This window comes from Sebastes fasciatus, chromosome 4 (assembly GCF_043250625.1).
Source record: "Sebastes fasciatus isolate fSebFas1 chromosome 4, fSebFas1.pri, whole genome shotgun sequence".
Lineage (NCBI taxonomy): Eukaryota > Metazoa > Chordata > Actinopteri > Perciformes > Sebastidae > Sebastes > Sebastes fasciatus.
In genome coordinates this window covers 31,731,953-31,759,902 of record NC_133798.1, presented here as the reverse complement: position 1 = coordinate 31,759,902, position 27,950 = coordinate 31,731,953, and the positions used below count along the sequence as shown (strand labels likewise).

Below are 27,950 nucleotides of genomic sequence, written 5' to 3'. Positions count from 1 at the left end.
CAAGCTCACATTCACGAACATGCACTAGACTTCATTCTCTGCTCAGGTAGACATTACTCCTCTATATCTTTACATAGACAATAGTAGTTTGCTGCTACATTAATAACAAATGTATTTTTAAAATGCTTCATAATTAGATCAGGATCAGAGTTTACATTTTAGTTCTTTTTTCTTTTTTTCAGGCACTGAAAACAAAAACAACATCCTGATTTTGATCTTAATTTATGCAAGAAATTGTTCCTCATAAGAAACTTTAATTTTCACTGAAACGCTTAAAACATAAAAGAATTCAGAACTAAACTCAACGACAAGACAGAACAAAGTGTAAAACAAAAAGTGTTCTAGCAGCAAAAATAAAAAAAAGTCTTGTCAAACACTGTCCTAAAACATATCAATCCTTCTATAATCCAATTTATCACCTACTGTCATCAAAAAAACAAAATATTCTGATGAGCTCATTAACTAACTGATTAACACAACTGTTGTTTAACACACATCCCTGTTCATCTGCAGGGAAACCTTCCCACTGGCAGCTTTGTAGAGGAGCAAGAGGAAGGTGGCTCCGAGCGTGCAACTCAGTGCAACTCTGGTCAGGAACCGCATCCTCCGGTTACCGTGGGAACCAGGTTGAGGAAGCTGACAGCAATCTCCGGCCTCGTCCATCTGGAGGGATGAGGAGGAGAGGTTTGCATGAGAAACCCACCAAATCCTGTGGTTAGAGCAACGTGACCTCATGCAGGAAGTAGCAGGGTCATTTAACCTAATCCAGTCTGGATTATGACAGTTTACTGGTCAGTTAAACCTCGACTGGGTGGGAAATATCAGCACAGTGAGTACTAGACGGGAATCAAACAGAGAGACCAACTCATTTTGAGGGTGAGGGCATGTCTGGCCCCATCGCATCACCACCACCACCACAGCGTGACTCGCAAAACCTGACTCACCAAAACTTCCTGTGCCAAATCCTCAAGGATTCATCAACCAAGTGGAGAGGTCAGGTCTTGGTCACGGTCAAATCACGGAGGAATAATGCTGTTCATAAACTCCCAAGTCAGCGGGTGACACAGTGTCGCACCGAGTCTCTGTCATGTGAGAAAGTTTGAAGATAAAACAAAAACGTTCAGCTTTCTTCCAGTAAATAGGAAATGGGTACTCGCGGTTTGGCAATCAACCCAGATTTCTATCACCGATCACCAACAAGGATATTCTTGTAGTAAATGCTGGGAACGTGTTATTCCCACACGACATGAATGAAAAAAAATGCATGCACTAAACATTCAAAGCACCCAAACATTTATCGTACCGGTGATCGGCTCATCTGTGTGATGCTGTCAAATGTGCATTAGCATGTTGGATGTGTTTCCATTCACATATTCTACAGTGGTGGGGCAACACCGACACACCGTCCTCGTCTTATACACAACTTTCTCTCTGTTACTGTTGTGGCTTACCGGGAACCCGCAGCAGTGGTTGCGTTAGACTTTCTCATTGTAAAAATTCTGTCATAACCTATTATTGCCCTATTATTTGCTTTGGTCCCTCAGCGAAAGCTCAACCAGAGAGGCCAGACACACAGCGATCGACCGTTAAAGATCAAAGTAAGCGCTCTACAGATATTGACCGTCATCTTTTCTTGTAATCGGTAACGCCGGCGTGATCACAAGTTTATTAACCGATGGGAAAATTCCCTCACCGTGACATCCCTACTCGGTATCACTCATTTATCAAAATCAACACTAGATGGCAGTAACAAGCAGCATCCCCATTCACACGACTGGTTCTGGTTTAGATGTCACTCGTTAACTTGTTTCTCTTTAGTGCAAGAAGAAATAGTCTTCACAGCGGTACCAAAATCCACCACAGTGAGTGTCACAGCTTATGTAGTGAGAGCGCCAGTGAGTGTGTGTGTGTGTGTGTGTGTGTGTGTGTTCCATAGATAAGATTGGATTGTGTGTGTGTTTATGGTCCCGGGCTGTGAGCCAGTGGGTCCAAATGGGCTCCATTGGCCGTCAGATTCTTGTCTGACACAACCGAGGAACCCCCCCCCTCCCTAACTAACGCTATCACCACACACACACACAAATATCTACCTACACTATCAACACACCTCCATCTGCTGCTAACCCACCTCCTTTGCTCACCCAGTACGTACCCCCGCCTCTCCGTTTCTCCCCTCTTAAACTCCCTCACCCCGCCAACCTGCGTCCTCTCCTCGCTTCCCTCCGCCCCCCCCCCCCACCCTCGCCTTCCCATCGGCCCCCTCATCCCTCCGCCTCATCGTCTGTGTGCTGACAGGTCGATGTCACAGCGGTGCTGACTTATGGGCTGTGAGGATTCTGCCCTGTCAGGAACGACTCTCTCCTCTTGGAATACAAATGCAAACACACACTGACACACACACACACACACACACACACACACACACACACACACACACACACACACACACACACACACACACACAGACACAGACACACACACACACACAGAGTCAGGTGCACACATGCAAGCACTCCCGCACATACCTGTTGGAGCTCGCCAGAATTCATATAGAGCAACATCTAACACACACTATGTTCTGTTCCTGTTGCTTTTAATCCTCAGTCGTAAGAGGAAAGCTGTCAGACTAACCGAGTGAGAAAAGAATTTAGATTGACTCGCATTAAGTATGAATGAATTTGAGCCCGAATTATATTATCAGCAGGGAAAATACTATCAGTTTATCACAGATATATCAGTATCAATGTTGACAGATTAGGGCTGAACGAAAAAATATAATTGCGATTATTTTGACTGATATTGCTATAGCGATATGATTTGTGATATTAGAGGGAATTATTTTTTACATAATTATTCTCATTTTCATTGAAAAACAAAAACATGTTTTCTTAAGTCTGTAGAATATGATGTGTAGGCCAGGACGTCTCTGCAGCACCACAATATTTAATTTAAAATGGTATTTTGATACATTTGGCCTTTAACAAATATTGCGACTCCTGAGATTTGTAAATTGCAGTAGACCATATGGCGATTTCGATAACATTTCGATTAGTTGTGCAGCCCTATAACAGATGCAAAAATGTGCTAGTAATATAAATATTTTACAAGCTGTATTGTATTGTACAGAACGGGCGGTGTTGCTGCTTGCAGCTTTCTCGAGAACCCCTCATCCAAACAAACTTCACACTCAACAGCACTGCGCCCTCATTGGGTACTTAGCGACACACCTGCCATGACATAGTCACATCCCCTAGCAATGCTAGAGTATATGCGTCATTTGTTATCAGATAGCTATTTGGGACCAGGCTATTTCCAGGAACGAAAGCGTTAATTCCAAAAGTTAAATCGCTAATGTTTGAGTTTGCTTCAATGTAACATCTCCGATCTAGTTTAGAATATTTTCACCACTTCATCTTGCCGTCAGACAGCCCTTTTCTTCTCCTTTCCGACAGGGAACTGAACTTAAAGTGAAACGTATCTATGCTCTCTCCAAAGCCATCAGACTCTGTTGACAATAAATGATAGATAAGTTTCACTTTCAGTTCTGTCACCTGTCGGAAAATATTCGAAATATAGCGTACACTTAAACTGATATTGATTTTTTTAGGTGGCTAAAATACGTTTCGCTGCTGCCCCCGTCCACAGCAGAACATTGCTTTCCTCCCGTGCTGGTACTCCTGTCTGTTTCTCCAAACTGGGGGCGTGCCGACCGTCATCTACTGTAGGTAATACACTGACTATGGATAAGTACCTCATACAACCCCACTTCAAAACACTTTCCCTTTAAGTACAATAAAATTACAGATATTAGTTAAAAAAAAAAAAAGAAGAGTAGCATAAGTATGAGCTCAGCAATGTATGTACAGTATATCTGTGTGTGTGTGTGTGTGTGTGTGTGTGTGTGTGTTGACCTGGCATAGCAGGTTGCGAAGGCAGGTGACTTCCTTCTGCAGGTCTTTGGTCTGGACCACCAGCTGGTTGCAGACGGCCTGGGCCTCCCTCTTCGGGTCCAGTGAGAAGACCAGCTACATGAAGGACCAGAGAGACGGAGACCGAGTACTAGTTTATAAATATAGCTGGATGGCAGGCGACATAGACGGAGGAAGTAACAAAGACACCAGCTGACAGATGATGCACTCATATATAAGGCACCTGGCCTCATCCCACTCAGGTGACAGGAAGGGACACTGGACAGCCTTAAATGTGCAGAAAATATGCAATTGAATATAGTTTATTTTAGATTATCAGTTATGGTTTTATTCCTACTTTACACATTACGTGCCCCCTGAAACAGTATAGCTGTATTACATCGACATGCCTTCATTGTAAGCTCCTTAATTCAAGATTTTATATAAAGTAACACATATTTCTTCTTTTCTTTCTTTTGCCAAAATGTCAGCAAGCCAGCACGAACTGGCCGCCAGTGCGTCAACACCTGACTGGAAACCCCTAAACGAGTGCACCACTACAGACAGACGACACGTACCTGAGAGGCTTGGCGGGGAAAACGGCCGATGACGTCCTGAATCGTCTCCGTCAGGTAGCAGCACTGCTGCCTCACACTTAACAGGAAGTTATGCAGATCCTCACTCCTGCAAAACATCAGCAACTTAGAGAAGGTCCGATTAAAACATACAAGAACAAATTAAATACATTTATATATATATATATATGTTTTTAAGAAAATATTTGCACGCCTACAATTTTCCTGTATCATCATATACTCTATGTAAATGTGCATTTATGTAGTGCTGACGATTAATCGCTTAGCTGCTCAACAGAAAATTAATCAACCATTTTGATAATTGATTAATAATTTAAGGCATTTTAAGGGAAAAAAAGCCAAACCTTTTCTTGGTACAGCTTTTCAAATGAAAAGATTTGCAGCTTTTTATGATTTATATCACTGTAAACAGAGCATCTCTGGGTTTTAAGACTGATGGTTTGGGCAAAACAATTCATTTGAAGGTGTCACCTTGGGCTCTGAGAACTAGTGGTGGGTATTTTTCACAATTTCCTGACATCTTAATACTAAACCACTGACAGATTAATCATAAAAGACACAGATTAAATGACAATGGATATCATCATTAGTTGCAGCACAAAATGTTTGTTAAAGGACCAGTGTGTAACATCTGGCGGCATCTAGCGGTGAGGTTGCAGATTGCGAGTGCCAAGCATAGTAGAACAATTACGGTGGCCAACGTGAAAACGCGAACAGCCCTCTCCAGAGCTGTTGTAAGAGTAGCGTTGGTCATTTGGAGAATAGCAGAGCCAGTGTGTAGAGTGAGTGTGTATGTGGGAAGTGAGTGGTGACGCAAGAGAGAGAGAGAGAGCGGTAGCAAATGTGTGTGACGTGAGCGAACAAGTGAGCTAGTGGAGCAGAAGACTGAGTTAGTTTAATTTTGAGAATATCAAGAGGACAGTTGCAGTCTGTGCAGAAATAAATGCTGAAGCTCCTCAAGACCAACAGAGGTTTCCTGTGTCTTTGTTTCCCGGCGGCTGATTGGAGTGACGGGGGATAACTCCAGAGCGAGTAACGTTATTGACTCTGCCCGAAGCAGGCGGCCCGTTCTGGGGTAATGTGTTCTGAGAGATAACTAGACTTCTGCACCTCCTCATGACTGTTTTCAGGCTTTAATCTAGCCTGTGACGGGAGACTTTGGCCAATCACAGGTCATTTCAGAGAGAGAGTGTTCCTATTGGCTGTTCATTCAACGGAGGCAGCTGTCAATCACTTGCGAACTCCGATCAAACGGTCAAACTAGGGAGCGCTGATCAAATATGAATCAATATTATGTTACTGTAATGTCTATTTCTCACCTCAAATGTTTTCAGATACATCTTGTAGTGTACTGTTTAGCTGTAAAATGAGAGTTTGCTCCGGCTGGTGGGCGGTGCTTGTTATTTCCTCAACTGATCTCAACATGTCTGCCGGGTCACAAACTTTCTCATGAATGCTTGAATGCAACTGCAATTCAGTAATTACAGTTTTTCAAATTGTGCTTCAAATGCCCAATCTCAGTCTGCAGAATACACTGTAATTTACCTAACTGACTAAAGGTGACGAGGTACATGAATGCGATGCATTGCTCATCATAAGTCAGATAAGCTGTTTCAGGCATACAGATAATACTGTTGGAGCTTTAAAGCTGAGGTCAGTAGGTTTACCCTCTTTTAGTTAGCGCTAAGAAGATGTCCACAAAAAAAAACAAGGCAAGGCCTGCTGAAGATGCCCGACAACGACAGGGCAGACAGATTGATAGTTTGGACCAAACTCGGTGTTAACATTCTCCATGCATTTTCCTAGAGACCACCTCACCACACTATAGAAAGCTGAGCAGGTGGCCAAGCCCTCTCCCCACCTCCTCCCCATGCTGTCATCCCTCCCTGAAAACATCCACCCTAAATGATAGTTATTTATATTCATCAACCTCTCTTCCCATCCCCTGGTCCTGTGGGATATTGATAGCTCTTATCTTAATGGTACATTTCCCTTGGTGAAGGGACTGGGCAGCCAGCCGTCCCGGCCCTCCTCACACTCTGTCAGAGGGGCGAGTAAACACTGTCAGTCAGCCTGAGCTGCACCCTCACCTCCCTTCTCCCTGCTGTTAGTTTATCTAGGCAGCAGAGAGTGATGATGGGCCCCTGGTGGGAAGATTGTTGAAGGGATTGTAGATGCAAAGGACGTTATGTTATATTTGAGAATGCTGATAGAAGATGTGCCACTTTGTTGTTAATTATCCAGAGAAATACCTGCTCTTTCCCAGCAGCAAGTGCCTTGCTCAATGGTAGCTGCTGAGAGGAGAGTGATGCATATTTACTTTCACTGCACACATTTTCTCTGGCAGATTCAGACCAGCGATATTTCAGTCATGTCACTTCTCCAACTTCCTTTGGAGGTGGCAGTGTGTGGTACGTTCTAGCGCTATGATTATCTCAGCCTATCTTGTCTCAGTCAGAATAACTCCATGGCCTTGGAAGTGCCGACTCATCCAAATCGCTTCACACTCCGCTACAAGGCCCCATATTACGTACACGTATGCTCGAAGTCACAGTCCAATGAAGTCAGAAGAGCAACACTACAGAAACAAAGCAAACTGCCTTGAGATTTTGTCAATGAGAGATGGGCAAAGCATCCTCTGAGCCTCTGACTACTGGCTCTGCCACATGTAGCCTGTCAGTTGGATTCAGGTGCCCCTAATTGTGCTCCTTCCACTGCCCACAATACCCCCAGTCAAGGCACTGTCTCCCTTTCCTGACTTCTCTGATGGTTTGCCAGAATGTTTTTTAGATCAACCAGCAGTCATTCTTCATGACCAAACTCCCCAAACTCTTCCAGCACCCAGGTTTCTGCTTTTGCAACCCTGCAAAGCTGCAATCCATTTGTCTGTTGATTCAGAAGTCCCCTTGGATAACCAACCCGCAAAGTCTTTCGCTTTAGCTTCACCAGCAGGCTCTTGGGTTTCTGCCCTGACAAGCAGCTGCCTGTGCAATGGAGCCTTTGGCCATGGCACGTTAGAATTACCAACCGACCTGCCCAGAGATTCAGAAAAAATGCTGCGTTGAATTGCTGCAAAGTGGCATTTTAACTATGAATGGACAGATGCCTATTTTTTTCCGCAGGTCCCTGACATGTCAAGAAAATGTTTCTAAGACTAATTTTTCTACTGTTTTCCATGTTTAAATGTGAAATATGGATCCTGAAGGAGTTCTTGAGGAGGTCCTGATGACGCCATCCATCCCTCTCATTAACCTTCCGCTCTCTCTATTGGACCGTCTCTCATCCGGCAGGCGAGGGCGGGTGCAGCTAGCGAGCCCAGCTCTGCTGAGGATTCATTAAGTGATGGGGTGTGGTGCGATGGCTTTGTTTGGTCCCTGCCACTGGCTCTCCTTTGCTCATTGCAACCTCCCATCGCCTCTCACCTTACAAATCATTACAGCTTCGCTTAAACCATTAGGGCCCGGATCGGGGCTCGGCTACAGAGATGGGGGGGAGGGGGCTACGGAGCTGGGACAGTGAGATGCTCATGGGTTCTGATGGACGACTTCCAGTGGAGGAGGACAGACGGAGCATTACGGGGAGATGGAGGAGGGCTAGATGTGGGGGAGGGTTTAAAGTGTGTGGCTGACAAGTGTTTAAATTTTTGCTACTATAGTCAACTTTGTTTTTGAGTGTTTGTGGAATACTTTTCTTTCGCAACCGACAGCTTATCAGACATTTCTAGCAGACTGAAACAGAGATTTTCAAATACTGTAAAGACTCTCAAACACCCTTTGACAAATTGTCTGTGAGACACCACAATCTACAATGATTTTTTTGTGATGTTTGGACTGTACTGTAGATAGTGCAACGAATGAAGCCTCCGATAAGATTAGTATTAGTCATTAGTCATTCTAATCTCATAATACTGCCTTACTGAAAAAGTAAAGTAATGCTCAAACTAACATTAACGCTCTGAGAGCCTTCTGAAGGTCTTTAGTCCTTAAAGGGCGGGTCCATCTGCGTTCTTTTCCGTTTTTTTTCAATGGAAACTCTCACTCAGCTGTTAGCAAACAGGAGTGACAGGTTACCAAAGTAACGTTAATCTAATCATGAAGCATATAATAAGGTTATGAATAATCTGAACACTAGCACTAGCTGAGTCAAAGTTAGCTATGCTAAGTTTGGAAATAACTGAAAGGGTTAGTATGGATTTTTCTGAAGTGGAGTTGTACGTATACTCCTGTGTTCTCCGAGGTGAAATTACTGTTTTTTGTGAATGGAGTCTGGTGACTTTGAAGAGAGCAATATAACATCTTCACTTCCCCGTCGGAAAGGGCTGTCTAACGGCGAGGTAAAGCGGCTGTGGACAGGAGCAGCAGAAAAACGTTTTTTTAGCCACCTAAAAAGAAAATCAGTTTAAGTGTACGCTATATTTAGATTATTTTTACCGATTTACTTTGCCATCAGACAGCCCTTTCCGACATGGAACTGAAGCCGTTAAATTGCTCTCTTCGAAGCGACCAGACTACATTCACAAACACAGTAATTTTACCTCGCAGAACACGGGAGTTGCTGGTCTACCGCTGCGTCGATCGGTTAGATCAGGGGTCTCAAACTCGCGGCCCGCAAGACGATATTTTGTGGCCCCCACCTTGATATGAAAGTTTAATGTTAGTGCGGCCCGCAAATTTTTTTTTTTTTTATAAAGTTTTTTATAAAGTTTTTTTTGGGGGCATTTTTTCATTTTTATTGACAGGACAGTGGATAGAGTCTTGGAAAGGGGGGAGAGAGAGAGTGGATGCGGAAAGGGCCACAGGCCGGATTCGAACCCGGGCCGCCGCGGTCAGGACCAAGTCTTGTTACATGGGCGCCCGCTCTACCAACTGAGCTAACCAGGCGCCCTCGGCCCGCGAGTTTTATGTGAATGGCAGTTTGCCGTTGAAGGTCCCTTTGTTGCGCGAGCCCGAGCTGAACGAACCTACCAATCACAGTGGGGTATATGGCTCCCGGGGACGGGCAATCGGCCGGGCTTGATGCAAGCAGAGAAACATTTCACAACAACTGTGGCGGCGCCCGTGTAACATCGCATAAGCTTGATTAAAGCTTGATTTATACTTCTGCGTTGAATCGACGCCGTAGCCTGACGTGCACCTCTCCAGAAATGTAACTACACGTCGCGGCGACGCAGACCGCAACAGCTGTGATTGGTCCAGTCTCTCAGCGATGCTGAGCGGCCAGGACCCCGGACAACCACAGAAAGTTCTACTTCTCTCTGCCTCCATCTTTTCAATGTTTGTTCACACAAATCCACTCAGATATATTTTCTCTTTTCGGCGTTGCAGTAATATCAGTAAAAGTTCTGTGGTTCAACAGTTATGAGCTCCAACTCCCTCAGTTTCTGTTTGTAGTACAAGAAGAAGAAGGAAACTCATAGAGACGCCGCCGCCAACTAGCGGTTTGGTGGTGTAATTGCAGAGCAACACAAACACAGCAGGCACAACTTTATTGCGGAGTGACACCAAGTGGAATGAATATATATCTTGTCTTTTTCAAAGCCTGCAGTGAAGAGAAAGGTTGGTGACGAGCACAGACAATTTCAGGAAAAGTGGGAGACGCAATAGCGGCCATGTTCAGAAGAACCGTTCATGTTCTTCAATGTTCCATTAATGTTCAGGACAGTTCATGTTCAGAAGAACCCATTCAAGTTAAAGAACTGTTAATAATGACGTTTGAGAAGATTGTTGTTTTTTTTAACAAAGCTTTTTTTGTGGAATACCTGATGCGGCCCAGCCTCACCCAGACTCTGCCTCCAGCGGCCCCCAGGTAAATTGAGTTTGAGACCACTGGGTTAGATTGTTTGTCTTATTGTGTGACTTTCAGATCTGAACTAACGTGGCGTCCACACAGCAGTACATTGCTTAGCTGTGCCGGTACTCTCCTGTCTGCTTCTCCAAACCGTCGTTACTGTATGTAACGTTAATACACTAACTATATACTGTACATGTAGCAGCATCATCATGCAGAAACCTACGTCAGGTCACGTGGGAAAACGTTTTTTGAAGGACTTGGGAAAATAGCATTTTGAAGCTAAAACATACGTACGTTGACCAAAATTTGAAAGTACGGAATTGAATACATAAGCAACATCGCTGGGAAGCTAAAGAATGATACAAAATCCGCCCTCTAATTTGGGATATTCTTCTGTTGAGTGCCACAGGCCTGCTGGGCATTAAGATGTGGTACCGTACCCACTGTCTGCGGGTCCCGGAAGGCTGAGTGTGTCCAAGTCCACTTTGTCCAGGTGCATCTGCTGCACGGCACTTAGCACCTTCTTCTGGACCCCTGGGTCTGTAATACCAACCTGACAAATGGAAAAAAAAGATATTTGTCTCTTCTCTTGTTATACATTCAGAAAAATCAGCACACTGTATGATTATGATATAAATACCTGTATTCTTCAGCTGCTTGCTCCAGGAAGCTACAGTATATCATACTTTATTGAGTTTGAGATTAAACCCAACACATTTTTGTCACTGCACCACTATATCAAAAGAAAATTTCTTCATGTAGATATATCATTTTGTTGACAAACTTGACTGCACTGGAATTTAACATTAAGCTCTGTCAGTCATTATAAATGGATCATGCCTTTGTAATATTGACCCAGGGCTCCAGAGTTTTACCAAATATCTGTCGAGCGCGACTAAACATTTTTATTGGTCACACTGGAGCGCCTGACATTTAGCCGGTCTGTCTCTGTGTGTGTATGTGTGAACTACGTGCCCTGTACTCCTCGTGGAGCAACATCACAACCATAAAACATACGAGTAATTCAAAATTAAGAGAACTATTGTTTTGGTTTTTTTTGGCAAGAAAAATGCTGCGGTGCCCGTTACACCTGCCGATCGGTCCAGCTTAGACCGACATCATCGGCGGACCACTGCTCAACCGACTGTCTCCCCGGTCCCAGGTAAAATGCCTAATCCTGAACACAAGCGCCGGATTCATTTCAGAAGTAGAGAGGGCCAAAAGTGTGTGTGTTTGACACCGTGCATTTAATAACACAAGACAACTTTACTGCTAATTTCTTCTCCGCTGATCTGCCCTGAGCCCATCCACCGTCACTCTCTTGCCATGCACACATTAAGCTTCTCTTAAGGCCTTTACAAACCAGGGGCGTTTTTTTGTGTGTGATTAATTCGCACGTCAATATCTTTTTTCGAACTGTTGTTTTTTGGCATGAATACTTTCACATAAAAACGTGAATATTATGCAGTGAAAAAGCGACGTTGATTTTTCTGAGCCTTTGCACCTGCGTCAACAAATTTTGCCTATATTTATGAAATAACAACACTGAGGCGCCGTAGTCCGAACCAAGACATCAAACTTTATTACTCCTTTCAACCTTGACACGCAGACCAGATCCACTCCTTCCGTTCTTACCTTTCATAATAAAAGCCCTGAACATATAATATTCACAGGCGAGTATTTATCATTTTCATGTGTTTATTCGTCACGCCCCCGGTCTGTAAAGGCCTTAATACCATGTGGATTGCACTTAAACCCGGCCATGGCCATTTTCACAAGGTAGTACTGCGAGCATCACAGCTTGCGCGTGGCATTTTACAAGTTGTTTTCTTCATATACTCTCGTTGGCAAAGCAGGACAGGGGTTTAAAGTGTGTGTTTGGAGGGGGTGCAATTTTGGATGCACCTAAATGAAAAGGTTCAGGGCACCAGTGTAACCAACGTAAATAGTTAGTTTGGAGCCCTGCAATAACCCAAATGCGGATCACCAGACGCACACATTTTACATTTATTTAAAGCTTTTGACAGATTTGAGGTCAATCCAAGTTTACAGAAATCGAAAGAATGACCCTAGAATACACTGCAAACGACACAGCGTATCAGTTTAATCTCTCACCACCTTCCTTCTTCTGAACTCATCAGCGGCTAACCTCGTCTCTTTCTGGGTCACCCTGAAAGCTGGCAGTGAGCAACAGAGCTGACAGACAAACAGATGTTACAGTCATCCTCTACCTTCTCCAGGTCCTCCTTCTCCATGGTCAACAGGTAGCTCCAGGTGATGTCATTCTCCTGTGCATGTGTGTGTATGTGAGTAAGAAAGAGAGAAAACTTCACTCAGCATTTACCGAATCAAAACTTCTGCAGCTGAAACAGATGCACCTGCATGAGGCAACAATCTACCTGCACCCATCAGACCAAGTCCTCATATATCAGATAGGGCCGAAAACTTGAGCCAAGCCAGTCCGGCACACTAGATCCATTATGAAGCACCCAGTAAAATATGTAAACTACTCATCTCATGACATGTTCCAAAGCATGTAAATGTCATTCTGCCAATAATGCAGCTGTGCTCAACACATGTGGGATCGCTGTATCTCACCCATAGATATAATACTGTATTGTACTGAGTGTGACAGCAGTGTTTTATCTCTGCTCACCATCTTGGCATCAGTGAGATGAGAGAACAGAAATCTCTCACATTAGAAAAAAGCACTATGTGTACACAAATATACATATTTGAGAAAAAAAAAAAAAAATACATTGAAATTTTATTCCAGCACGCAAACGGTACTTACAGTCATGATGTCAGTGAGGTAGCCAAGATCGAGGCCATGTAGGAGAAGCTCAAGGTCATCAAGCTTGGTTACACTGAAGGGCAGAGAGTTCAACTTGGACAAAAGGAAACATCTCTTTCTCCTTTTGGGATCAAGTGGGTGCAACCAAAGTGCCATTGAGTTCAGACACATCAGAGCAACCGCAGTGTACGCGCAGCTCCAGTTGACATGACGAGTTTTACGTACGAGCCTCTCTTCTCCTACGTCGTATATGAGAGAAAGACCGCTAAAATGCTTACAGGCTGTGATTAGTGGTGCCAGACGTGCTCGACTACAATGCTGTTGGCTGATGATAATTGCCCCGCTGTGCCTGAACGGACTAAACACTCATGCAGGAGGTTTATTGTTGTTTATGTCTGGTTGAACAGTGGTTCAACAACACCTGCTGCACAGGCGCTGGTTCACAGAAAATCCAACAGGGGGCGACAAACACACACAGACTGCAGTGACTGGTGGGATGACAACGGAGTAGCAGATGTGGTGTAGAGCAGAAGGGATGCTTTACAATTTACTCTCAAGATAATCTTCATAAAGAAATGTGATCTGTATTTATGCAGAAGATCCACACTTGAGCTCTTTCCTCTCTGAAGCCCAATTCGCACGAGACTAGTATTACCAGGGGATGTCATGTGATTTCGAAATTACTCCCCCCATGTCTGTTTGGTAGGCCACATTCGCACAGGATAAGCAAAGTCTGTATTTTACTCAAAATTACTGACGATATCTCCCAGATATGATGTCAAGGCTCTTGATGGCAAGACATTTCTCTGTCCTCGGCTGAGATGGACGGCATAACACGTATCTTTCGGTTTAATTAAAGGCAATCATTTTTAGGGATTCTGTTATTCTACAGTAGGCGTTGTTTGTATTATTATTATTTTTTAAAAATGTTTGGTATGTTTTGTGCATGTAATCCCGAGGGGTTGAAAAAAAGAAGAAGAAAAAAGACCTACACAACGAGCGAATAATCGAATAGTTGAATATTCGGGTCCCGCCCTAATAAAACCTAAAAGAAGAATTAAAAATAGTAGTGTGAGATAGTAATGAGCGAGTTCTATGTCAAACATGGAGCCCTGAAGACGCTGAATGTAAGTCTCAGGTCGTCTTACCTTTCCTTGGAAGGTGGTGGCTCAGAGTTGGTCTTGAAGAACTTTGAGAGGGTCTCCTCCATGGAGCTGAAGGCCTGGACAGTTGAGGTGTGGGACGAAGAGGCCAGAATCCTACCTATCTGTGAACAGACACTGTCGTTACGTGATTTAGCAGTGGAAATGTAAAACCAGGACAGCACAACTATTTAAAGTAAAAGACTCATTGATCATTACTCGAGCTTTATTATTATTTCCATGTGATAACTAGACATTAACAAGATTATAATTCACTTTTTATTGAATAAATGTAATGGAAAATACCAAATTGCAGATATCTAGTATCTGAAATGCCTAATAAAAGAACTTCATGTACCTGTGGGTGTTTGAAGATCACAGCCAGGTCGGCAGGGGTCTTCCCAAGCTTGTTCTTTAATGTTTTGTCCGCTCCCAGCTGGAGGAGCTTCAGCACCGCCTCCTCTTTGCCATACTGCACCGCTACAGACAAAGCCTGACAGGAAGTATTAGTATGACTTATCATACACAAAGTATAAAAAAGTGTTTTTGTAATGAAATGGATCTGACAAATTATTTCTTTTTCACTTCAGAGCTACACTGTGATCTGAAGAGACCTGCTAAGGCAATAAAAACTGTGACGCACCGTGTATCCATTTCCATCCTTGACATTGATGTCCGCTCCATGTGAGACCAGCAGGTTGATGACCTTACTGTAGCCGTCCCTGGCTGTCAGCATCAGGCAGGTCATTTGAGACCTGAAAAGGAGAAGGGACAAGAAAGCAAAGAGAGGCGATGAAGATAAAAGACAACAAAGGAAATTAGGAAAAAGACAAAGAAAATGGAGATATGACTGAACAGGAGTGATGATGAAGTTACAGAGAAACCAGCAGGGGGCAGCACAAACCACATTATAGGCAAGTAACAATTCACTTTAATTCACTGTTTCAACCACAATATATAGAATCACAACTTCAAGGAATAATCACAAAAATAAATTAAATTTTGAGTATCTAAAAACATCTATCAGCTTGAAATGTTGCTCTAAAAGGTTCAAGAGGAGCTTAAACAATTCCTTGATTAATCAAGTAGTTGATTGAGGAAAAAGTAATCGACTATTTTGATAATTTAATGATTATTTAAGTAATTTTTTAAGCTAAATGACAATCATTCTGGAGCTGCAATGATTAATCGATTAGTTGTCAACTATTAAATTAATTGGCAACTATTTTGATAATCGATTATTCGGTTTAAGTAATTTTTTAAGAAAAGAAAAAGTACAAATTCTCTGATTCCAGCTTCTTAAATGTGAATATTTTCTGGTTTCTTTATTCCTCTATTACAGTAAAAAGGATATCTTTTAGTTGTAGACAAAACAAGACATTTGAGGACATCATCTTGGGCTTTGGGAAAAACTGATCGACATATTTCACCATTTTCTGTCATTTTATAGACCAAACAACTAATCAAGGAAATAATCGACAGATTAATCGACAATGAAACTAATCGTTAGTTGCAGCCCTAAATCATCCTCTGTTTTTAGCTTGTCCAGTTGTTGCTTTTCTTTGTCTTATCTCATAGTAAACTGAATATCTTTGGGTTTTGGACTGTTGGTTGGACAAAACAAGCAGTGTGATGACATCAATTTGAGCTTCAGGGAATTGTGAAATTAGGCATTTTTATCCATTTTCTGATCACTATATCCAATTATAAAATAGTTAGTTCCTAGCTCTATTATTTGCACAAGACTAGTATTAACAGGGGACTGTGTTTCATGTTTTATGAGCAAATTCCGTATTTTACTCAAATTTACTGACATTATCCCCGGATATGAAAAAAAACTAAAAACGTTTTCTACTGGTGTGTTCTTTATACTATGACAGTTTTCCTAAGATTATATAATATATCGCCTTTCTTACAGTATCACAATGTATCGCAAAATATTGTATCATGATGCATATCGTATCGCCATATTCTTGCCAATACACAACCTTAGTCTCCATGCTGTGTAGCGAGATGAGCCTCCTGAATTTGCACCCAAAATGCTGTTAAACCTTTCATTTATTGCCAACACAGTCTCCATAATTCTCGACCAGGAAAGATGCAGGAAAAGAGGAGAAAACCTAGGGAAGAAAGAAAGAAAGAAATACAACCCCAATCACAGAGAAGCCGATCTGCACGGGACTAATATTTAAAACTGTCCTGAATACCATTTTTTTTTGGGCTTCGAAGCTTCAGTGAGAAATATTCGAAGGTATTCGAAACTTCGCGGCTGACATGTTCTTCTGTCTGTCTGTATCCATCTCCCCTGTTTCAGTGCCGCTGCCGCACTACTGAACACACACACACACCTCTACATACAACAAACAGCCATATTCGTCTGAGAATAACTAATAATAATTAATGTTGAATATGAATAATGTGGAGGACCTATTCCTTATTTCATGGGCTATTTGGGGATTTATACATAATTAATGCACATTATATATATATATATATATATATATATATATATAATATAAAACACCGACGTATTTGAATACTGAATTTAGCTATTTATTCGCAAAGCGACAATTGTTTGGAACATACTGAAGAGGTGGGATTATGCTGCAGGAGTACTTTGAAAAGTTTCTATTGCCATTTTAATTGTTTTTTTCTGCCTTGACTCTGGATCTCTGCTGTCATCTGGGAAAGAGCAAGCTACAAACTTCAAGGCCATGTTTCAAGTCTACAGAGGCAGAACATTTTATAAATAGATGTTCATTGGACTATTCCTTCAAGCACAACAATGAAGACAAATGCAGGGTGATCTAATGTAGTGGGTACAAACACACACAAATGTTTAACACGTCCTTCAACAGCCAACAACTGTTAAAGACCTGGCTTTAACAACTTTGACCTTCCTTACCAATAGTCATTCCTCTGTTGCTTTCATGTGTTTGCTTCCATTTGAACAAGGGCCGTATATAAACAAGCTCTGCTACAGTTCTTCTGTATCTTATCATCTCTGACTCAAACACAGCGGGTGAGAAAAATACACTTATCTACTGTAGAGAGGGGTGGGAAAGTCCGGGGGCAATTCATCACCTCACTTAATACTTTAACAGGAAACTGTTTATGTGTGTGAGAGAGCAACACAGCATGAGGGAAGAGGAGGCATATAAAGGGACAATCCATAATTCACACGTTTCTTTTGCTTTGTCACTCTGAGTTGAGATGTATTGGTGTGTCTGTGTTAATGTGTTGGCAACAGAAGTGTTGACTTTTGTACCAATAAATTATCTTGAACTGAAAATGCTCCTAGACAGAAGTGATGTTTGTCAAACAGGTGTGAATCTGTGCAGAACGTCAGACTGATCGGAACACCATCTACGAACAGCTACATCATCCTTTAATAAATTACAAGACATCCAAGGTTAATGTTTTACGTGAACTCAAACAAACGGACCAATGGATATGACGTGTATGACAATTTCTTTATTCACGTTCGACTGTGTCCACTAATGAGTCAGTTCCTCTTTGACCCAGGAGAATGGGATAGGTGTCATTTATGCTTTCACGTCCTGCACTACTGCATTTTCCCAACGGTGGTGTTCTGCTGTACCAAGGTGACTCACACACTGTTTCATTGTGTCTGTGTGTGTGTCTGTGTGTGTCAGATGGTGAGATATGGCGAGATATGGCCAGTTCCCAAACAGACTGATAGCTGATCGATAGGCAGACAATTCAGAGTAAACACCATTCATGGCGTCAGGACAGCGAGAGGAACGACTTCCAGAAACACCAGACTCACAGTGACAAGGCAAACACACTACAGTGGAAACCGCTTATAGTGATCGTGGTTACAGTGATCAACCGCTTATATGGATCAAAAAGCTTTGGACCGAATCATTCCTATACAAATGCCGTTCAAATAATTTGCTTGTAGTAATCAAGTAGTCTGCTTACAGTTTTGATTTTGGGTCTTTTCATACATGACAACATATGGAAAAACATTTAAAAACTATGTTAGACTAATGTTAATTGAATTTTTGTTTGATTTTTACTTTACTCCCTTGATACTTTGCCTCGCGGACCGTCTGCTTTCCGGCTGGATACCTGAGAACGAAGAGCCTTGGCAAAGCGGCGCCACTCATCTGCAGGCACGCTTGCGCTGCAGAGCCCGACAAAAATGGCAATGCCTCACCCTTGGTGAGGGAAAAGGCAGAAGAATTGGCAGCAAGCGAGAAAAAAACAGTCCATTTCATTACTTTGTATTCATGTAATAAATATACAAATGTCAATTAGATGGTAATCTGCATGAGAAATGATGCACAACAACAAAACTTTGGTTAAAATAATCATACACTTATAGTGAAAAATTTGACCCAGACAGACGTGATCACTAAAAGCGGTTTCCACTGTACATCTAAAAATGTCTTCCACAAAGTGAATCCTAAGAAATTCACAATGACTACATTTATGTGCAGGCTTGAAAGGATTATCTTGAGTGACAAAATAATAATAATGAGCATAGTATGCATGGACAGCATGTTACCGGCTTGTTTCATGCTGGTGATGATCTTGTTTTTTTCTTGTGCAGTGACAACTTTTCTACAACTACTAACTAATGTCCAATAAATTATAATCTACCTGAACATTGTAGACTAATGAATAGCACAGTGGCTATTTTGCACATGGATTCTGTTGCCAAAATTCGTAGAACTATAGACCCTTTTACAGCCGACATCAAAAATATGCGCATGCATGTTGGCAACTGAAGTGGCGTTTAGCCCCAGCCATCCAGATGAGCTTTCTAGCTCTAAATATTAAATTATAACTGTTACCAGCGTCCGAATGTCTGGTTCTTGCGTGTTCTGTCGTCATAATTGATATTCCGACAGCGGACTCAAGTTCTTAAAAATTCCGACAGGATCACGACCATTTCAGAGCAACCGGTGTATCGGTTTAACGAGTGACCGTGTTAACTGGTGACTTTCAGCCGAATGCGTCCGTGGTTGCTTTTCATTACTTACTTAATGGTTGGCGTAGATAAAAACACAGATGAGTATTTTTTTTAAATTGATTGGAGGCTTTTACGAGCACACCTACATGTCCTGTTCGTGTTTTCAACAGCTGTTGTCACTACGAGCAACCACAACACATTCGTCTGAGAGTCACGTGCCGTATTTCAACCAACCACCATAGTCAGGGCCTCATCCCGACCGGAAACATTTTACATTTTGCTGAGAGACATAGAAATGCACAGCTGCTGTAACAGCTGTATCGATGGTTATTGATAGCCTTATTATCAAAAGGGTAGGGCCTTTTCCAGCAGCGAAGGGTAATATGAGTAACCATAGGTCGCAGAGATTCATCCAACTCCTGTTGGAAGTCAACTTTGAAGCTGAGAGGAAAAGTAATGTAAATGTATTCTGTACAAAAGCCACGCAAACGTCTTGGAACAACCCCGCGCACATTCATCTACTGTATGCGCACAATGCAACTATGGTCGACACACATCAGTTCAGTGAAGGTGAAAAACATGGGACACATGGAGGCAATGGACCCCACATCGTGCTCCTGCAGGACTTTGAGAGATGACAGAGAATGCCTGTTTACACTACAACGGTGGGATGAGCAGCTGGTGTTGATCACTGGTTTGATATTCAGACGTAAGAGGGGATGAGGAGGAGGCGGAGGTTTATCCTCTGCACCCACATGAACCTCATATTCTTCTTTTTCTCTGGATGTTTAGGGGCTGTTGGCCCCTCCTCCTCACCACCTCCCCTCATCTGCATCCTCCTGCATCTTGTTACCTTGCTTCAAATATTTTGTCTGGGAAGGAACCAATCAATTTCCCAACGCTACAGCGTGTCCATGTGTGTCATTTCAGGCCGTGTGGCGTGCATGTAATGGCATACTGGCAGTGACAGAATGGCAGGGGATTAGGGGAAGCTAAACAAGAAAGCCACTGGGGGGCTGCATCCTCCCTTTGATACGGCAAAAATCCACAGATGGTAACAGTAAAAGTGCTTCAAGAATGACCTCCTTTCATTCTTTTCCACGAGATGGAATTTTTCATGTTCCTCATCGGAACAGGGAAACAGATTTTATAAAATCGCTGGCTGCAATGGCTCATGGATCCCAAACTCGCAAGTCCCTATTTATATAGTCAAATGATATTCGACCTCTAGCTTAGGTAACCCAACTATAGCGATGCCACGGTGAGGAAATTTTCCCATCGGTTAAAGGTGCAGTGTGTAGGATCTGGCGGCATCTAGCGTTGAGGTTGCAGATTGCAACCAACTGAAACTTCTCCTGTGTGCGAAGCGTGTAGGAGAACTACAGTGATCGAAGTGAAAATGTGAAAGTCCCTCTCTAGAGCCAGTGTTTGGTATGCTCAAATCATAACCTGGCAAACTGCAGCCCAACAGGCAACAACAGCTGTCATTGTGTCAGTGTGCTGACTTGACTATGACTTGCCCCAAAACTGCTTGTGATTATCATAAAGTGGGCATGTCTGTAAAGGGGAGACTCGTGGGTACCCATAGAACCCATTTACATTCACATATCTTGAGGTCAGAGGTCGATGGACAGTTTGGAGCGTAATTTAGCCTCCTCCTCCACGACAAGCTAGTATGACAAACAACAACAAACAATGTTCGTGTATAGTAGTAGGACATGGTTGGCCAATGGATTCCTTAGGTTTTCTAGTTTCATATGACACCAGTATCTTCACTCTAGCTTTAAAACTGAGCCGGCTACAATCTAAAAATTGTAAATTGCGTTAATGCATTAAAGAAATTAGTGGCGTTAAAACAAATTTACGTGTTGACTTTGATAGCCCTGATGTATGCCTAAGAAATTTGAACAAAATTTTGCCTGGCTCTGTAACCTCGACACCTGGGTCGCTTTTGACCTACAAATTACCAAAACCATGCTTATTGGATTGCATCCAAGCTTGTACAAAAACAATCCTGCTGCCCGCCCCCCCGTGTTTGTTTGTCTGCCTGTCTGATACCCGTCTGTACATGCACATGCCATAACAGGACATTTCAAACAAAACACCCAAATATACACACACTGTATGGAGCGCTGTGGTGCATAATGCTACCACATGGCAGCTAAACATAACGAGAACCATCAAAGGAAATTTGATCCAGCGCCTCGGTTCTTTTTTTCTCCCCTGTTCTGTTATTTGGCCTACATCAATAGGGGTGTGATAGTGCGCACTGTGCTGAAAATCCTATAAACATTTTGACGTGAAACATATCTGTAACCCCCCCCCCCCCCATCCCCCACCTCCCTCCCTCACCTGTCCACCATGTTGGGATCAGCATTTCTGGATAGCAGGATCTCCACACAGCGAGCAATTTTGTCTTCACTGGCAGATGCTGTGCAGCTGGCCATGAGCACCGTCCAATGATCTGTGGACAAGAACACATTAGTGTGGAAATGCATCATCACAATTTTAAGATTCAATTTTATTTAAACAAACATTTAGCTTAGCACCGATTATAAAAGAAAATCCATTTAAAAATACTTCATGAAAAAAGCTAAGAAGCCAGCACCAACTCAAGATGCTATGAAGAGTTTTAAAGAAAGAAGAACAGTTTGGCCCTTGGACAGGAATAACTACAGACACAGACATTGAGGCTGCCATCCAAATCCACCTGTAAGTGAAGTTACGTTATTGTTTATTCAGGCTGACGCATCCTCATCCTTTTGATGGTGCAGTTACGTACAGTATATGTCCGGTTATGGCGAAGAGGGCAGCTATTTTTGTAGCTGGTAAGAATCTATAAGAATCTTTATGAAGAGTCAGACAATGTGAGGTTGAAAAAGGATGTTTTTATGTTTGAATGTAGCTTGTACGTCTTTGTAGCGGCCATGTAGCAGAGGCAGTATGTGACTACAGGTTACAGTACAAGATACATTTTTAAGAGTTTGATGTCAAAAAGTAGTAGCCACTCTTATCTTGAAGGTTTGTGTTCAGTCTTAGTGACTTGGGTCACGATTTTATGAGCTGTTTTTAAAGCTAAAATGTTTAGCCCTACTGTTTAGCATATCCTTAATGGGAGGAAAGAGGAGTACTTTTTTTTCATCACAATGAAGTCATACATCATGCTGTAATAAGGAAAAGACGATGGCGATGGGCGATGACCCGGTGATGGAGATGGATAGCGGTTTATCTGGCATCAGGAAGTGTGGCGTCCTTTATGGGACCGGGTGACTTCAGGAGTTGTTTCCTTATCTTATCCTGATAAAGCCGGTCTGAGACCCATGGCAATGCACTCAATTCCTGTTTTGTTCCGCCGAGTCGCCAACCTGTGTGTATCACAGTATCTAAGTGTGTGTTTGTGTGTTTTCCTGTATGTGTGTCATTGTGCATGCATACCTGGTGCCTCTACATCTGTATGTGGGTTCCTGTGTCTTTGTGGCTGTGCATGTTTGGCTCTATGTGCAAGTGTGTTTGTGTGTTTATACTGTGTGTGTGTGTGTGTGTGTGTGTGTGTGGTTGTAAACCAGACTGCCTGGTTTGCGTCTACAGAGAACTGGAGTAAATAAATCTGAGGCCTGAGAATTGGTGGGGGGTTATGACAGCAGCACGGTGACCGTTATCAATCACTCGTGCATTCCTCCGCTCGGCCTCGCTGCTTTGACCGACGCCATCAGGATGTGACCGCACGTCATCCCTCTGTTTAATTATTTCCTTCACCTGCCTCAAGCAGCAGATGCCGAGACCATGTGAAATCAGTCACACGCAGTTTAACGACATTCTGTACTGAGAATTAATTGACATCAGATATCAACAGCATGACCGGTGCTGTGGTTCCAAACTTGGGTCAGGGGACGTCCAGGGGCTACAGGAGGCTTTTTCTGGTGGATCCCCAGGGAAATTAAAAATGCAGCGGTTTCAAATAACGTTTTGTAACTACGGCAGGAACAGTGACAGGAATGCAGATAAAAAGACTTAATTGATCAGAAGTTTACTTTCACCACTGTTATCTAAACTTTACTAAACTAAAACTTATATTAGACAAGTTAAGAGTCTTCACTTAACTGTCAGTTTGTAGCGTCCGTCATCCGACTATCTATTAATAAAACGGCGCTGATGCGCAAAAATAAACTAAATGGGTTTTATTCCTGTAAAAAAAAGCAAGACAACGGTGGGGGCGGTGGGTACGTAATGTAATCAGTGTGTGCCCGACTACCGTTTAAGAGCGGTAACACCGACTACCGCAGCAAGCCTTCTGCCCAACAATCTCCGGTTATAGAATCAGTGGCATTACTTCTCCAGACTACCAGACATTTAATCTCTTGTTGTCACTGCTGATTTGAATAGACAGTAACTGTAACAGTAGAATGAGCTTCAATTGCAATATTAACAACATCAGGATTAGAAAAAATCTGAATTACAGTTTTCTGACAATATTCCTTTGAATGTAGAGTGACCATTGATCAGATTAAACTTGTTCTTGTTGTCGGCCCTCTACAGATTAAACGTTGTGCATTACTGAACGAACTCTTATCCAACGACAAAACATTCAAAGTTTCCGGGGATCTGCAACTGTATTTTCCCTACAGAATTTGTGGTTTTATGTGTATATAACCTCAGACTTCTTAACATGGAAGAGTTCTTCCCCCATGCTTATTTTACCCGGTCTGACCTCGATCCAACAGATGCCTTCAATTTCTCTTGCTTTGGGATGACGGTGCAGTGTGCATGAACTGAAAACAACTCAAAGGATCAGCCGTGTGTTTCTGCAAGAGTTCCTCTTTGGCGTCATCGCCATTAAGTAATGTCAGATGAAGCGTATTGGTGCAAAGGCCCGATTGGTCCCCTGATCTTTGGCTGTAGCAGGTGAGGAAATTGAAAAAAGGTGCCGCAGGGAAGGATAGCTCGACACCAACGCAACAGGGACCGTCAGGAGAATTAAGTATGGCTGTTTGATATCCAGACCTGGAGGGCAGCAATGTAATGCTGTTGCCTAATCAAACTATCTGCACTGAAAAGTGGTGGGTGAGGGATTACAGAGAGATCAATGAAGTCTACACATATATTATGATATCAACCAACAATCCAAAATAAAATGAGTTTGAGTCACTTCTGTGCAGTCTATTTACTTTTGTAGTGATATATGGTGCCTTTCCTGTGAGCCAAGTTGAGTTACACATGCAGCTATTAAGACAGCCTTACAGATTTACTGTAAACACTGTATTTTCACAGCCAATTAATTATAATATGGAGAAGTATTGTTCAAGTATCAAATGTACAAGTAATACAAGAATTTCCTTAAATGCTTTAAAGACATTGTGTTTGAGGAAAGTACCAAGAAAAGCCTGGAAGTAGTGTGGGAAGCCATTAAACTACAAAGTAAGCCAACAAATAAAAGCAATGGAGATCTTGTCTTTACTTAAACAAAAGTCAACCGTTTCTGGAGGAAGTCATTTTTAATCTCCGGATTTCCAGGTGTCATTTTCCACATTTTTAGACAAGATTTTTCTCCATGAGCTTAGTGAGAATGAGGTCTGGTTAGAGAAGATAACTCCCCTCCCCGTCAAACACAGTGATCCGTATTGGTCTGACCTTTGCTGAAGTTGGCACTGGCCCCTCTGTCCAGCAGCAGTTTAGCCAGGTCGTAATTAGCCACACTGACGGCACACATTAGAGGAGTCCATTCAAAGCCAAGCCTGGTCTCCACGTCCATGCCTGTCCACACCAAACGGATCAGATTAAGTGAGGCAATGAAATGAAAAAAATATATATCTGTGCCTAATGCCCTCCAGCACACACACATGCATACACAAAATAAGATACTGTTTTTTTAACTTCCTTGCTTGAATTTTCGTTTTTCCTTTCCCACTTGATTTCTGCAAATCACTTTCTGGCAAAACTGTTAACGTTGGGGTGAGAAATCACCACCAGCCGCTTGACAAATGTTGGTAAATTTCAAGTGTGGCTAGAAAGTCTGTCCCCTCCACTAGTTCAACTATCCAGACATCTATGGCGTTACTTTTGTTTCTTTACTATGCAATCAAACAGAATACTGTAGGTTTGAGAACAAAACTTTACACAATGCAATCAGGAGAAAGTAAGACAGTGTGTGACCACTTGTACAGTACATGCCACAAAAGAACAAATCTGTTTGTGAGAGTGGTTCTTGCATGAGTCACAATATATTTTGATTGCTATTTAAAGGTTAATATGATGGATAAAGCGATAAAAACACTGATCAGACGTGAATACATTCCCATACATTCTTAAAAAATTAAGTGGTAAAGTGTCACACAGAAAATGAAGAGAGTACTTGCCATTGTCCAACAGCTGTTGAACAGTCCCAGTGTCTCCTTTACTGATAGCTCTTTTCAACAGCGACACATCGTCTTGTGTATGTGGTACAACAGCATCCTGATCCTGTGACAGTGGGGAAGGATGAAAATTAAGTCACAAAAAACAAATAACTTCTAGAGAGAAAAGACAGAGAGAAAATAATAAAGAAATAAAATAACTCCAAAATAAGATATCTAAATATTATAGTAAGGAGCAAAATTTTCCCATAATAGATAGGGCTGTATATCGGCAACAATCTGGCGATATGATTTGTATTATAATAAAGGAGTTACAATTCAATAATATATTGCAATTTATTATAATATTGTAAGCAATGCGATATATATTGCCTATTTTGTCATCTAATTTTAGGAAGAAATATCATAGTATAAAAAACACATCACCATATGCATAAAATGTGATTTTCAATTAATGTATTGTCATTCAGGGCTGCAACTAACAATTATTTTCAGTTTCGCTTAATCTGTTGATTATTTTCTTAATTAATCCATTAATAATTTATTGTATAAAATGTAAGAAAATAGTGAAATATGTTGTTTATACTTTTGCAGAACTTAATGGCATGTCTTCAACTTGCTTGTTTTGCCCAATAAAACCCTTCAAAACCCAGAGATATTGACTTTATAACCATATATGTCAAAAGAAAAGCTGCAAATAGGCTATTCACATCTGAGAAGCTGAAAGCAGAGAATTTAGGGTATTTTTCTTATTAAAAAAAAAAAAAAAGACTGATCATGATTAATGGTTTATCAAAATAGTTGTAGCTTGTTTCTGTCAATCAAATAATAATACATTTACATTTTTTATTTGGTATCGCCTTTCAGGACGCCAAGGACACTTTACAAAGATAAAATAAATACTCAAACAGATAAAAACACTACGAAAACACCAGCAGAGCAAACATAAGAGACATTTAGGCAGACACATATGAGGGGGAATAAAATAATAACAATGTTAAGGGATGGACACAGAATAAATAATAAATAAATAATCAATTAATCATCTCTAAAAGTTAGTAGTGAAAGTATAAAAAAGGCATTCATGGATATATGCTTTTCTAAAGGTACTTTATTTTTTTTGTTTTCCAAGAGCCTCCTGAGGCTGTCTCATCACCTGCACATCACAGTTTTAATTATTTCCAGCTGTGAAGCTGTGATGATCAGCTCCTCTATTTCTGTTGTGCATTGCTTTCTGCAACAATGGTTGGTGCCTCCATACACTTATTGACTTACAATTAGTATGTAGAATGAAATAAGGACATTAGACTTAGAAAATAAGTCACATAAGCATGGAAATAAATGTCAATGCCCACATGAGTAGACGACCTTGAAGGGTGAGAAATAGCAGCAGAGTATAATGTTAGCACAAAATCTACCTTTCTCACCATTTACACTACACATGTATGTATATAAATTACACTACTTGATCATAACTAGTCTGACTCTTTCTCCCATTTTTGTTTAATGTAGTTTGTAGAGTGCTTCTTAGAGTCTTGTATACTTCCATATAGTTTTGAAAACAACTTTTGAATTCTCTCTTTTGTATATACATCAGAGAATATAGTAATCAAATTGTAATCGTTTGTTTTTATGCTTATCACTTTTAGTTTTAATTATTTCCAGCTGTGAAGTTGTGATGATCAGCTCCTCTATTTCTGTTGTGCATTGCTTTCTGCAACAATGGTTCCCCATTATATACATGCATGTATATAAATTACACTACTTGATCATGACTAGTTTGTGCCATCCTATTGTTTTCTCTTGTTTCAATTTCGCCACAAAACAATCACTAAAGCTGCCTGTTAGCTTGCTAACTAAAGCTAGCTTCGTTTATGTTAGCTAACAGCTAGCAGCTGCTAGTAGCATCAAGCTGTTGCTAAAAAGATGAATGTAAAGTCACCTTGTTGTTGTGAGGAGATTTTTTATCCAAACAACAGCCGATATCCCACTCGTCATTGCTGGCGTCGCTCTCATCCCCAGCTGGGAAGGCGTTATCCATGAAGCTGCCCATAACTGATATGTAGCAACTAGCTAACTGCTAACGGAGCGTTAGAGAACAGAACAGACCCCGCCCGCCGCTACAGGTGCATGAAGGGGTGGTTCAAGATGCACCTCGGTGCAGCCCGGCGGGTGGGCGGAGTTTGACGTCCAGCCACGACAACCAAACTACTTTTTACGACCAAACCTCCAAAACACAGGAAGCGTGGTATGTTGAAGTTCACACTACGCGGTAAGTGTTCACTGTGCTTGATTGACGTCACTTGTCCCTCTCTGCGGTGTTAGTTTTGCTGCAAATTGTTCCTTATTGTTCATTCCAGTACATGGGGTTTGGTGCCAGCATAGCCTTGCCCAACTTTAAACTGAGCTGGGCTGCAGACCAATATTT

General features: G+C 41.9%; 1 protein-coding gene across 2 annotated transcripts; it reads right to left on the bottom strand.

The window, feature by feature from the left end:
- Nucleotides 1–95: 95 nt before the first annotated feature.
- On the bottom strand, nt 96–27,720 carry asz1 (ankyrin repeat, SAM and basic leucine zipper domain containing 1). 2 transcript variants are annotated; one of them, XR_012593664.1, is made up of 14 exons: nt 27,465–27,720; nt 25,526–25,628; nt 24,801–24,923; nt 21,525–21,636; nt 14,874–14,985; nt 14,589–14,723; nt 14,237–14,355; nt 13,089–13,161; nt 12,526–12,582; nt 10,735–10,847; nt 4,487–4,592; nt 3,912–4,025; nt 945–1,082; nt 526–663 (listed from the first exon to the last, which is right to left on the bottom strand). XR_012593664.1 is itself a non-coding variant. In XM_074633638.1 (13 exons), the coding sequence occupies exons 1-13, from the start codon at nt 27,573–27,575 to the stop codon at nt 487–489; spliced, it is 1,455 nt and encodes a 484-aa protein (XP_074489739.1). In that variant the 5' UTR covers nt 27,576–27,717; the 3' UTR covers nt 96–486. The 2 variants fall into 2 exon arrangements, 1 of the variants encoding a protein (XP_074489739.1); XM_074633638.1 differs by lacking the exon at nt 945–1,082 and having other exon boundaries at nt 96–663; nt 27,465–27,717.
- Between the last annotated feature and the right edge of the window lie 230 nt (nt 27,721–27,950).